Source organism: Plasmodium knowlesi, assembly GCF_000006355.2.
Source record: "Plasmodium knowlesi strain H genome assembly, chromosome: 13".
Lineage (NCBI taxonomy): Eukaryota > Apicomplexa > Aconoidasida > Haemosporida > Plasmodiidae > Plasmodium > Plasmodium knowlesi.
Window position 1 is genome coordinate 1198524 of NC_011914.2, and position 12444 is coordinate 1210967.

At 31.1% G+C, this 12444-nt stretch overlaps 3 protein-coding genes across 3 annotated transcripts; all 3 read right to left on the bottom strand.

Annotated features, from left to right (window-relative positions):
* Positions 1-358: 358 nt before the first annotated feature.
* On the bottom strand, positions 359-3423 carry PKNH_1325800 (Plasmodium exported protein, unknown function; the record flags this gene model as incomplete). The annotated part of the gene is made up of 2 exons (XM_039113526.1): positions 359-3178; positions 3313-3423. The coding sequence occupies 2 exons, from the start codon at positions 3421-3423 to the stop codon at positions 359-361; spliced, it is 2931 nt and encodes a 976-aa protein (XP_038969904.1).
* A 4079-nt stretch (positions 3424-7502) lies between these two features.
* PKNH_1325900 (Plasmodium exported protein, unknown function) lies at positions 7503-8121 on the bottom strand (the record flags this gene model as incomplete). Its single annotated transcript, XM_039113527.1, has 2 exons — positions 7503-7751; positions 7963-8121. The coding sequence occupies 2 exons, from the start codon at positions 8119-8121 to the stop codon at positions 7503-7505; spliced, it is 408 nt and encodes a 135-aa protein (XP_038969905.1).
* A 1849-nt stretch (positions 8122-9970) lies between these two features.
* PKNH_1326000 (Plasmodium exported protein (PHIST), unknown function) lies at positions 9971-11720 on the bottom strand (the record flags this gene model as incomplete). Its single annotated transcript, XM_002260660.1, has 2 exons — positions 9971-11311; positions 11508-11720. The coding sequence occupies 2 exons, from the start codon at positions 11718-11720 to the stop codon at positions 9971-9973; spliced, it is 1554 nt and encodes a 517-aa protein (XP_002260696.1).
* Between the last annotated feature and the right edge of the window lie 724 nt (positions 11721-12444).

A 12444-nucleotide genomic window follows, 5' to 3' on the forward strand; every position in this document is an offset into this window, starting at 1 on the left:
ATAACATGTACATATATGAATGCATACGATAACAGTCGAACTTTCCACTAGAATAATACACTGCACTGAAATAATATTTTGCACATAAAATGGAAAAAGACATAAATTACAGGCTCAATTCAAAAGTAAAAAAAAAGCTGCATATGTATATTTACCTTCATCGCAATGAATTTTTTGCAGCCATGTGCATATAAAAAGTATACTTTTACGATGATCTTGATCTTTATTTGATTTTATTTCATGTCATTTTACTTTATTTTATTTTATTTCACTTCATTTCACTTCATTTCATTTCACTTCATTTCATTTCACTTCATTTTATTTCACTTCATTTTATTTCACTTAATTTTATTTCACTTCATTTGAAAGGGCAGCAGCATAGGCAAGAAGACGAGCTCTTTTTTCCTTTCATTTTTTCTTTTTTATCTTTTTTTTCTTTTTCTTTTTTTTCTTTTTTATCTTTTTTTTCTTTTTCTTTTTTTTCTTTTTTTTCCTTCTTTTTATCTTTTTTATCCTTCTTTTTATCTTTTTGGTCTTTTTTACTTGATGAAGAATTTGAACCTTCCGTGTATACTTCGTCATCGAGCTCCTCTTCTAAGAGCTTATCGGAACTATCTGATTTGTCTTTTGAGTTCAGACCTTCGCTTTGTTCCTTATTTGTACTTGAGACATTATTCTTATTTTCAGTTTTGTTTTCCTTATCGTCTGATTTTTCCGCGTCTCCTAAACCTCCTGAAGCATATTTATTTTCAGAATCTTCTTTCAAATTTTCAGATTTCTCTTTTTTTTCCTTTTCCCCAAATTCTCCTCCTAATTCTTCAGGTTCTTTTACAATCGGACTTTTATCAATTGAAGAAATGGCTGGTAATGGTTTTTTCATATTTTTCTTTTCCAATTTATCACTAGAAGTACCATCTGCATTAGCATTTGTTCCTGCTGATTCATTTTCATTCACCTTTTGGGATTCCTCTTCCTTAGGGCAAGTGTATTTGCACAACGATGAAGATGGAGGGTTGTTCTGTTCATCTTCTTTTACCTTAGGTTCTTCGTACTTACACAATGCTTGAGCAAAGGCGTCATCCTTCTCAGTTCCTTCTACAGTTGGAAGCTTATCTGTTGTAGAAACATCAGCTGGTTTATCCTGTTTTTCAGTTTCTTCTGCAGTTGGAAGCTTATCTGTTGTAGAAACATCAGCTGGTTTATCCTGTTTTTCAGTTTCTCCTACAATTGGATGCTTATCTGTTGTAGAAACATCAGCTGGTTTATCCTGTTTTTTACTTTCTTCTACAGTCGGATGCTTGTCTGTTGTGGAAATATCCTTTGGTTTTTCCGTTTTTTCAGTGTTCTTTACAGTTGGATATTTGTAACTTCCAGAAGTATATTTTGGTTTATCCTTGTTTTCAGTGTCTTTTACAGTGGGATACTTGTAACCTCCATAAGTATATTTTGGTTTATCCTGTTTCTCAGTTTCCTTTACAGTTGGATACTTGCAACTTCCATAAGTATATTTTGGTTTATCCTTGTTTTCAGTGTCTTTTACAGTGGGATATTTGTAACTTCCATAAGTATATTTTGGTTTATCCTGTTTCTCAGTTTCCTTTACAGTGGGATATTTGTAACTTCCATAAGTATATTTTGGTTTGTCCTGTTTCTCAGTTTCCTTTACAGTGGGATATTTGTAACTTCCAGAAGTATATTTTGGTTTATCCTGTTTTTCAGTTTCTCCTACAATTGGATGCTTATCTGTTGTAGAAACATCAGCTGGTTTATCCTGTTTTTTAGTTTCTTCTACAGTCGGATGCTTGTCGGTTGTGGAAACATCAGTTGGTTTATCCTGTTTTTCAGTTTCTTCTACAGTTGGAAGCTTATCTGTTGTAGAAACATCAGCTGGTTTATCCTGTTTTTCAGTTTCTTCTGCAGTTGGAAGCTTATCTGTTGTAGAAACATCAGTTGGTTTATCCTGTTTTTCAGTTTCTTCTACAGTTGGAAGCTTATCTGTTGTAGAAACATCAGCTGGTTTATCCTGTTTTTCAGTTTCTTCTACAGTTGGAAGCTTATCTGTTGTAGAAACATCAGCTGGTTTATCTTGTTTCTCAGTGTCCTTTACAGTTGGATATTTGTAACTTCCATAAGTATATTTTGGTTTATCCTGGTTTTCAGTTTCCTTTACAGTGGGATATTTGTAACTTCCATAAGTATATTTTGGTTTATCCTGGTTTTCAGTTTCCTTTACAGTGGGATATTTGTAACTTCCATAAGTATATTTTGGTTTGTCCTGTTTCTCAGTTTCCTTTACAGTTGGATGCTTATCTGCTGTAGAAACATCAGCTGGTTTATCCTGTTTTTCAGTCTCAGGCATATGTTCAGGTGTATCCTTCGTTGTTGTATTACTCAAGTGGCTCACTTGTTGATCATCACTTTTTCCTTCTTTTGTATCCTTTTCTTCTTTCTTCTCGTTCAATCCATCCTTGGGTTCATTCACTATTACCTTCTTCTGTGAGTTTTCCCCTTTTTCTATTTCGTTCAATTCTCCTTTTGGCTTATTCTTATGTGCACCTTGTCCCGAAGTTTTTTCTTTTCCTCCCTTCCTTAATCCTCCTGGTGCCTCATGTTTTAATTTGCAACTTTCACCCTTTTCACCTTTTTCATATACCTTCAATCCACTAGGCATCTTATTTCTTAATGGATATCCTGATGATTCTTGCTTTACCTCGTTTTTGGACTTTTCTCCAACTTTCTTTTTGGGGGAGTACATTATTCGGTTACATGCTTCTAATGAACCTGGCAAATTGTCTATCAAGGAACCAGAACCTTCACCATTTTCACCACCATTAGAAGAATTTCGTCCCATAGGGAAATTATCTCTCAACTTCCTCAAATTTGGTCCTCGATAACCACCTGCTCGTGGCATTTCATAAGGAGCACCCTCCTTGAATCCATATCCTGATGCTTCATATTTCTCATCGCATTCCCTTTTTCCATTGTCTACGCTCTCCTTCAATTTAAAACGCTTAACTTCATAGTTTTCAGTATACTCCTTATATCCAGCAGGGATAATTTCTTCCACTAGACGAGTCCTTGGTATGCGATTTCTCCCAGGGTTTGCATTTCTCATCGCTAAAGATCTGCTGCGTACTTCAAAGTCATTTTTCTCACCACGCGTTTTATCACATTTTCCCTGAAAAGTTGGAAAAAAAAAAAAAAAAAAAAAAAAAATGGAACAGATAAAGAAACCGTCAAAAACGTTCAAAGAATCTGAAAGTCCAGAAGCGTGTACACACTATTGCGTATTCGCACTCTTATTTTCCTTACATGGTTAGAAGTATTTAGTACCGAAAATATAACAAAAAATAAAGCTGTTTTTATAAGGAAGAGAAAAATTGAATATTTTTCTCTCCTACTGAATTCCATTATTCTTCCCATAATGTGGCTTGTTCTAAAATATGTAGTTTTTTTTTTTTCTTATAATGTGCTCACATCAAAAGATAATATAATATTCTTTCACTAATTCAGTTCCTGTTATATTCTCTTACGTGCTTCGCCACATATGGAAATTTTCATACAATATAAATATGTGTACAAAATAAAAAATACAAACTTCCTTTTTTTTTTTTTTTTTTTTTTTTTTTTTACAAATAAAAAAAAAAAATAAAAAAAAAAAAAAAAAAAAAAAAAAAAAAAAACTAGGAAAATGTAAAATCTGTAAATCAAAAGCTGGGAATAAATGCAAATACGTATAGACACATTTATATTTGTCAATTTTTATGAAATACCTTAATAATTTTCTGTTAAGGAATAAATAAAAAATTAACACATTTCCAAAAATTAAAAAAATGTTAACAAAGTATACAAACGAAATATAAAAAGGCTCACGCTCAAAACGTACGCTTAACCTTTTTCAGCAAGTCAGAGCACCTTATTGCTCTTAAAACAAAATTTCCAATCCTTCCTTTAATTGTGCACATATGTACATGCATATAGATCAATTATACATATTATTCATACATATTATGTAAACATATTTCTATACATATTTTCATGCATACTTATAACCATATAATATATACATTTATATAAACATTTACATAAACATTTATATAAATCCTTATATAAAGATTTATTTATATATTTATATAAATATTTATTTATTCATATATTCATATACATACTTATGTAGATCCTTAAACAGATATTTATGTTGATCCTAAACAGATTATTTATGTTGATCCTTAAACAGATTATTTATGTTGATCCTTAAACAGATATTTATTTACATATTTATGAGATTTTTATATAAATATTTATTTACATGTTTATTTAAAAACTCTTATTTGAGTAATTATGTTCAAACATAAATAGATCCTTCTATCCACTTGTTCGCATTTTTATTTGCATATTTATTTATATATTTATTTACATATTTATTTAGATATTCATTTAGATATTCATTTATATATTTATTTACATTTTTATTTGATATTTTTTTACATTAGGTATCGATATAGATCTTTCTACCGGTACTTATTTACAAATTTACATAGATACCTATAAAAATATTATATATAATACATATTTATTTATGTACATGCATATAAGGTGCATAAACATATTTATTTAGATATTTATTTAGATATTTATTTAGATATTTATTTAGATATTTATTCAGATATTTATTCAGATATTTATTCAGATATTCGTTCACATATTCGTTCAGATATTCGTTTAGATATTCATATTGATGCGCACTACTGATTATTTATCTTTTAAAGTACAACAATAATGTAAATTTTTTTCTAAAAAAACAAGAAAGGGAGAAAAACAACTCAAAATTTTAGAATAATCTATTTGAGCATCCCATATATATATTTATCCGAATTACGCGACATGCGCATTACGGAATATTATACATCATATTTTCATCACATTTTTGTATTTTCTCTCCTTAATAAGAAATTATACAAATATAACATTTTCTTTCCTCCATTTTATTTCAACATGGCAAAACGTTCTGTACCTTTTACATTTTAAAAAATGCGACAGAATAAATAAGTAGGTATGTACTTTGCTAAAAATTTAAAAAGAGCATGCGCTATTGCAAACGCGTCATCCCCTGTACAAATTTACCACATGGTATACCACAGTACATCAACTCAACAATAGAATGAATAATAGCAATTGTGAAAATTGCCGCATAGCGTTCTCACTGTACTTATGTTCATTCTAGCCACTAATAATATTGACGCTCCATATTTAATGCTTCCTTAGGAAACGTACACGCTATAACAGCCTGCTATAACACATTTAAAGAGCGTTACATATAGTTTATCCATCCGGGGTGTATAAGTCAAACAATGAGTTCCTAAATGAACACTTCCACTACTATAATTTTCTTCCTCCTTCTCATCTACGTAGCAAATTGTATTCCATACTTTGAACCTTCTTACTAAGAAACGAGACCCTCTTCTTCTTACATATAGGTTTGTATAAAATCAATTACTTTTTTCTCTTTAAAAAGGCGGAAAATGTTCGTACACTTAACTTTTCCTTTCTCCACACAGCGAAAAAAAGAATTCCATTTTTCTACGCCCCGTAAATCTTTAAAAAATTTTTTCCCATGTATGCATATATACCTATACTATATATGGCCTTTCCCACCAAGCTCTTCATTCTTTAAATAATATCCGCCTCCATTATTATTTCAGCATATCACCCCGCGCATGTCACGATAATGTCTACATAAATATTCTTTTCCGCATATATATCTATACATCTCCCTCCCGTGTTTGATGCAAAATGCCCATTCGCTTAAGACATTCGAGGAGGGCACATAGTAAGGACCACGCAAGTGTTCTACCTCCCTTTCCTTACTATAACTTGAAACTTTCCACGATAGCAATTTTACCCTTTTGCACATATTCTAACGCAAAATGCTTGCAGTCATAAAATTGGGTAATTCATTAGTTACACAATCGCAAAGCGTAATTATTCGCATGCTTGAAAATGTGAAGCTCATAAGGAAACCTGCTCACATGTATAAAAAAAACCATTTTGCTTGACGCTCAAAAATGCATTAAACTTATTCACTAATAAAAAAAATTAATGTATGAACGCGTTGTGGGAGGGAAAACGTAAAAAAACATTTCATCATATCTAAAAGGACGCCTTTTTTAACAAATTATTCACTTGAAAAGGTTTGTAAAGTTCTTTACAAAAGATAAAAATTAAATGTGCTCGCCCAAATGGCTAATTCGACATGGCACATGATAAATCTATTATGTCCATATTTTTACTTTTTTCCGTTTTTTTTTTTTAAACTTCACAATTGTCTATAACAATGTCCCAACCTAAATAATTACACTTCTTTCAAACACATATAAACGCAAATGTTTCTTTCTCCTAAAAGTATACTAACAATAATATACATGGGACATCATTCATACCAACTCGAAACATGCTTGAAAATAAAAAAGGTAGATTCATTAGCCTAGTTGGACAATGCCCCCGCTTAATGGTAACAGCATATTTTCCTAATCCAACAGAAACGGAAGATATTTTTCCGTCTTCGGCATCAAATCGTTCTGACACTTTGCATACATCCATTTGATGTAAGAATAAATAGCTAAGGAGGATAAAATGTTTTTACTTTAAAAGCAATAACTCGCTTTCTCATGCACCCACGCATCGTTTACACATATTCAGTTATTAAAAGAAATGTGCACCAAGCGTAATTCTTTCTAATTCTATGATCTTCCCCTACACGCAGTTCATCCTATTAAAATTCAGTTTCACCCTTTTTATATAAAGTTCCTAAAATATTTTACCATAATCATAAATATGAAAAAAAAAAAAATAAAATAAAATAAAATAAAATAAATTAAAAAATTATAAGGAAATGTCTCAAATACAAGGTTAATTTACGTAGCTCCTTGAATTATTTCATGAACAGTGAATTACCAAATTTACGGGAAGATGATATTCTACGGTCTTCTGAAACTCTGTTTATAAAATTTTAATCTTTAAAAATTTCGATGGCACATCATAGGTTACCTGGCCTCTGAGTGTGCACGCAGTTCTCACCATCTCTTATTAATTAAATTTTTTTTTACAAAAGGCATATGTACAAATCCATCCGCAAATATCGCGTGTATATACCAAATAGTTGCAACTTCGAGGGGAAAAAAACACATCATATGACAGTTTGAGCTTAGCTTCAATACATTTCAGCTCCTTCTTATTTTACAATTCACGGTGTCTGCTACTGACATATTCCCTTCCTTCTTACCTCTGAACGTTCTGATTCACCATTTGACCTTTTCGATAGTAGATTTATTGCAGAAGAAAAAAAATTACTTTTTCAAAATATCCTTTAAATTGTAATCAAAGTCAGTCCCTTGGCATAATGTTCAATCCTTCCGTCGTTCAGTTCAGCATAGTTCAATAACCTCGTACCACGTCCAGTCCACACTTTTTACACTAAATTGACGAAAAATCGAAAAATCGAATTATTCACCGTTCTGCGATTCACTGTGTTGGTAATTGTTCCTGAATTTTTCATTTAACTCTTTTACAACTTTATCATAATTTTCGTCCTTTCTTTGGAAGTAATCCTTCCCCTTCTTTCCAGACGTAGGAACGTTTGCGGAATTATCGTTCATTGGGACTTTCAATGAAGACTCACCCAACCTTCTTGAAAAATCATTGTGCCTCTGCAATGCATTAGCTTCCTTTGCATTTTCGACGACCAGGTTGTTCTAAAAAGGAAATGATATATAACACACATGTCTTTTTAAATATTTCTACGGTAACATTTATCACTCGCATAGAAAAAAAAAAAAAAAAAAAAAAAAAAAAAAACTAAACACATATAAGTGGAACTTATATACAGAAAGGCAAACAAAAAAAAAAAAAAAAAAAAAAAAGAAAAAGTGGAGGCTTCTAAATCTTAAAATTTTTTTCCTATACCCCGAAAAAGAAGCATACTAGAAAAATAACGAACAAAGCAAAAACCTTAAACCCCGCAACTTTGAAAAAATGTCCACTCCGCTTCCCCCCTTGCTCCATTAAGCATCCAGAGCAATTGTTCGATTTCTTCCTATTTCCTGTCGCCATAATGAAGGACATAAAGTTTCTTATTTCACGTGTTCCCTCAGAAGATGATAAAAGCTTCTGCCTAATAATGAATGAGTACCCCTCCTAAAATGTATGATCAGTTTTTTCCAATATGTTAAACAAGTACAACACAGTGGAAATATTTATATATATTAGATTAATGCACTGAAGTGTGAAGAAGTAATAAAAACGGGGTACCAGATAAACATAAAGTGTTAGAAAAAATTAATTCTAAAAAGCGCTCCTGCTGTGCAAGGAACTTTTTTAAATTAAAATTTGCTCAAACTAATAAAATTCATAAAATTAGAAAACTCATAAAATTGATTTATTAAACAACCGACCAGCAGACCAACAGACTAACAGACCAACCGATCTTCAGAACAAAATTATTAACAACTTTAAATGGTTAAATTTAAAGAACATTTTAACATCCCCCTTTTTTTCCCATCCATTTTGATAAAGCGAAGAAATCTTTCAACAAAATAAAGTTCGCAACAAAATAAAGTTCGCTATAAAATAAAGCTCGCAACAAAATAAAGTTCGCTACAAAATAAAGGTAAAAAAAGAAACGCTCAACACACGGACACTCCCAACGCTTCAGGGGTATTTTTCAGTTTAACTCACACAGTGGCTAGTACAGCGGCCAGATCGTTTTATAATTTCTTCGAATCCAATAACTCATTTATACGAGTTCACTCAGAAGGAATTTACGTGACTAGAAAACTACAACTTCCACCAAAATGTTAGCAACTTTTCTGGGCAATTATAGAAACCCTGCGTTATATACAGCACAAAGATGAACATATAACTTTTTTATACTATTATTTTCTAAAAAGAGTAACAAAGGAAAAAATTGAAAACTTTTCACTTCTAATGTAGTTATGTAATAGAACACAAATATACTAGCTCCCCCCTCCCCTGCCAAAAAAGAAAATAATTTTTATAAAGCTCAATCCATTAACTCTGTCGATGCATTCCATAGTCATTTTTTTTTTCTTTTTTCTTTTCCTCCAGTTTTTATACTAACAGTGCTCTTAAATGTCGAGCAGACAACCCTGTACACTATGCTCCATGTTTCCAAAAAAAAAAAAAAAAAAAACATAAAATAATTAAATGTTCTTTGTCCTTATTTTTAAGGAATAGACTCCTTCTGGTGGTAATTGTACACACCACGCACAGAAATGGTGTAATCGGTCGTAACAGCAACAACTGAGAAAAAAAGAAAAAATAAAATAATAATCGCGCAAAGTTTAATGCGCGAAAAGCGTTCGAAATGGAGAAACAAATGGACGAAAGGACAAATTATTACATCCACCTAAATAACAAAATTTGCACATTACAACACATGTTAAGCCAACAATTAATGCAGTAAATTTTGCATGCAAATGTTGATCTCCATAAAATATACACACAAAAAAAATCTTAATAGTTCAATAATTTAAACTCATTTGATCTAATTTCACTGCATGAATATATTCATTTCCATTATCCTGTAGGGGGAGGGCGTATTAATTTCTTCGTTTTATTCTATGTACATTATTTTTTGGGGCTAATTTTGTCTATTTCGTATTAAACTCCTCGCTCTCATAATTTATCATTTGTTTCGATCTAAAATGTGTTCCCAGGAGGAGTAAAATTGTCCCTACATACATGCAGAAAATGTATAATTCTTTTTTCTATTCCATAAAAGATTCTAAGCAGACGATAAACAATCGAAAGATTCTACACAGTAATCTGTACCCTCAAAAATTGATCAGAGTTTTTCCCTACTAAGAACTCCTTCATGTTGAGTATCACCTGTTTGTCTAGTTTTCTCCATTTCTACTTATAAACCGTGCACTTTACCACCTGTAAGAAAATGTTACGCTTCCTCTACGCTGTAGCTTTTTAGTTTTTCAATTAGTGACCCCTTCCATGAATCCATCATTACAGCTGTCATGAATTTCCAGGAATTCCTCTTCTTATCAATGTATTCGTAGAACTTTCCTTTCTTGCAGGGGCCCTTTTCTACTAATTCTTTAAACTCTAAATAATCATTGTGTTCCTTCTTCTGTAACTCACTTATCATGTACCTAGAGGCTTCTTGCCATTCTCTTCTTTTAATGTGATCTGCTATGTTATATTCTTTCTGCACCTCTCCACAAATTCTCAATAAATCCCCATTCATCCTTAAATATTCATCTCTTCCAAAGGATTGAACATAATGCCAGATTATAAACATGTCCTTGGGTTTCACAACATACGGTAGTTTTTCGATCTTCAACTTTAAATCATATTCTGTAATTTCTTCAGCAATATCTTTCATCGTACAACCATAATCCAACTCTTCATTATCATCTTCATTATAAAGGACATTCTTCTTTTGGTGTATATTTTCGTAATTACTGGCGTCAATGAATTCAAAATTTTCTTTTATATCATCTTTGCTTATTTTTTTGTACAGAACATCTTCATATTTTTTTTTCAACTCCGCTGTAGTCATTATTCTATTTTTTCCATTTTTCTCCTTCTTACTTTTTCCATTCATAGTTTTTCCATTCATAGTTTTTCCATTCATAGTTTTTCCATTCATATTTTTTCCATTCATATTTTTTCCATTCACATTTATTCCATTCATAGTTTTTCCATTCATAGTTTTTCCATTCATAGCTTTTCCATTCATAGTTTTTCCATTCATAGCTTTTCCATTCATAGTTTTTCCATTCATATTTATTCCATTCATATTTTTTCCATTCATATTTTTTCCATTCACATTTATTCCATTCATAGTTTTTCCATTCACATTTATTCCATTCATAGCTTTTCCATTCATAGTTCTTCCATTCATATTTATTCCATTCATAGTTTTTCCATTAATATCTCCCCCCTTCTGCATGCTCCTTTTCGGAATTTCCCCTTTCTGTATTGTCTTTTCCGCCTGGACAGAATGCATTCCCTTTTTTACTGTACTAGTTTTATCGTCCTTCTTCATACAAGTGGGTAGCGGGTCGGGGCCTACTTGTTTCAAACTCTCTTCCATTCTTTGGTAAAAATTTTTTTTGTACTTTCTCAAATGAGCACTATCTTCGTTTTTAAGGGCCTGTCTAGCTAAATCAGCGCATTCCCTCAGTTGTTCTATTTGACCTAATTTCCTTGCACATCCCTTTATGCTTATTTCGAATTTTTCAAATGATTTCCACTCTTCATTCTTGTAGTATATATTCTACAGAAGCAAAATGAAAAAAAATATTTTTTTTTCAAATCAAGTTTTATTTTATTTCATTTTTTTTTTTTCTTGCCCTTTCTGGTAAGACTAAAATTAGGCATAAAAAAAACATATCCATGGGGCATGCGCACACACGTACGTATCTATACACACCACGGGCTTTAGAACGATACAAAATAAATACTTATCCTACCTGTATGAAGAGATTCAAAAGGGTTAAAACGAACAAAATAAATATTCCAGACCTTGCAACCTTTGCATAGATTCTACCTGTAATGATTTTATTTCCCTTCTCTAATGAACGGATGAAACGACTTTTAAAACTTTTCTTATTCACTACTAAGGAGGAATTACTCCTCCTTGAACCATTATGGAAGTACCCACGATCACATAAGTCACTACCCATTTTTTTGTATATTAGAAAGGCCTGTAATTTTAAATGTTCTATTTTTTACTTAGATTTAAAACATTCAATATGGAGACTTCATGTAAAGAGGAAAGCGAGTTCGCAAAAAAAAAAAAAAAAAAAAGAACACACAAAAAAATTATCTACTAATTATAATATTACAGAATTTGAGATTTAAAAAAAAAAAAAAAAAAATTCTACAAAAAGTTTACTACTAAAACTTTAAAACGTACGGAATAAAATTTTTTTTTTTTACTTATTGTAATTACTATATGGTATAAAGCATACGACTGAACAAATAGAATAAATCTAATGAGTACAAAACAAATGGGGTAAGGTAATATCTAAATGTATACTTTTCTATAATACCATTTTTTTTTTTTTTTTTTTCCTATCAAGCATAAGCAACTGTACAAAGAATAGTATTTAAGTTCTTTTTAACTATATTACTGTTAAACCGATATAACAACAAACGACTTTTTTTTTTTTTCTTCTGCACCTCAGCAACAATAATTCAGCGCTGTTTCAACACCTACATTTTTATATTACGCTTTAACATATTTAAAAACAGAATCAATGGTAGGGGCCGCACAACGACACCTATTCAAAAATGAGCTATTTCTCTTTTTTGAAAAAGAAACTGTGCCACCAAAACAGTGATTTATATATAATTGTATTTTCTCCTAATAGCAAAGGATAAGGGAAAAAATTATGCACTAAATAA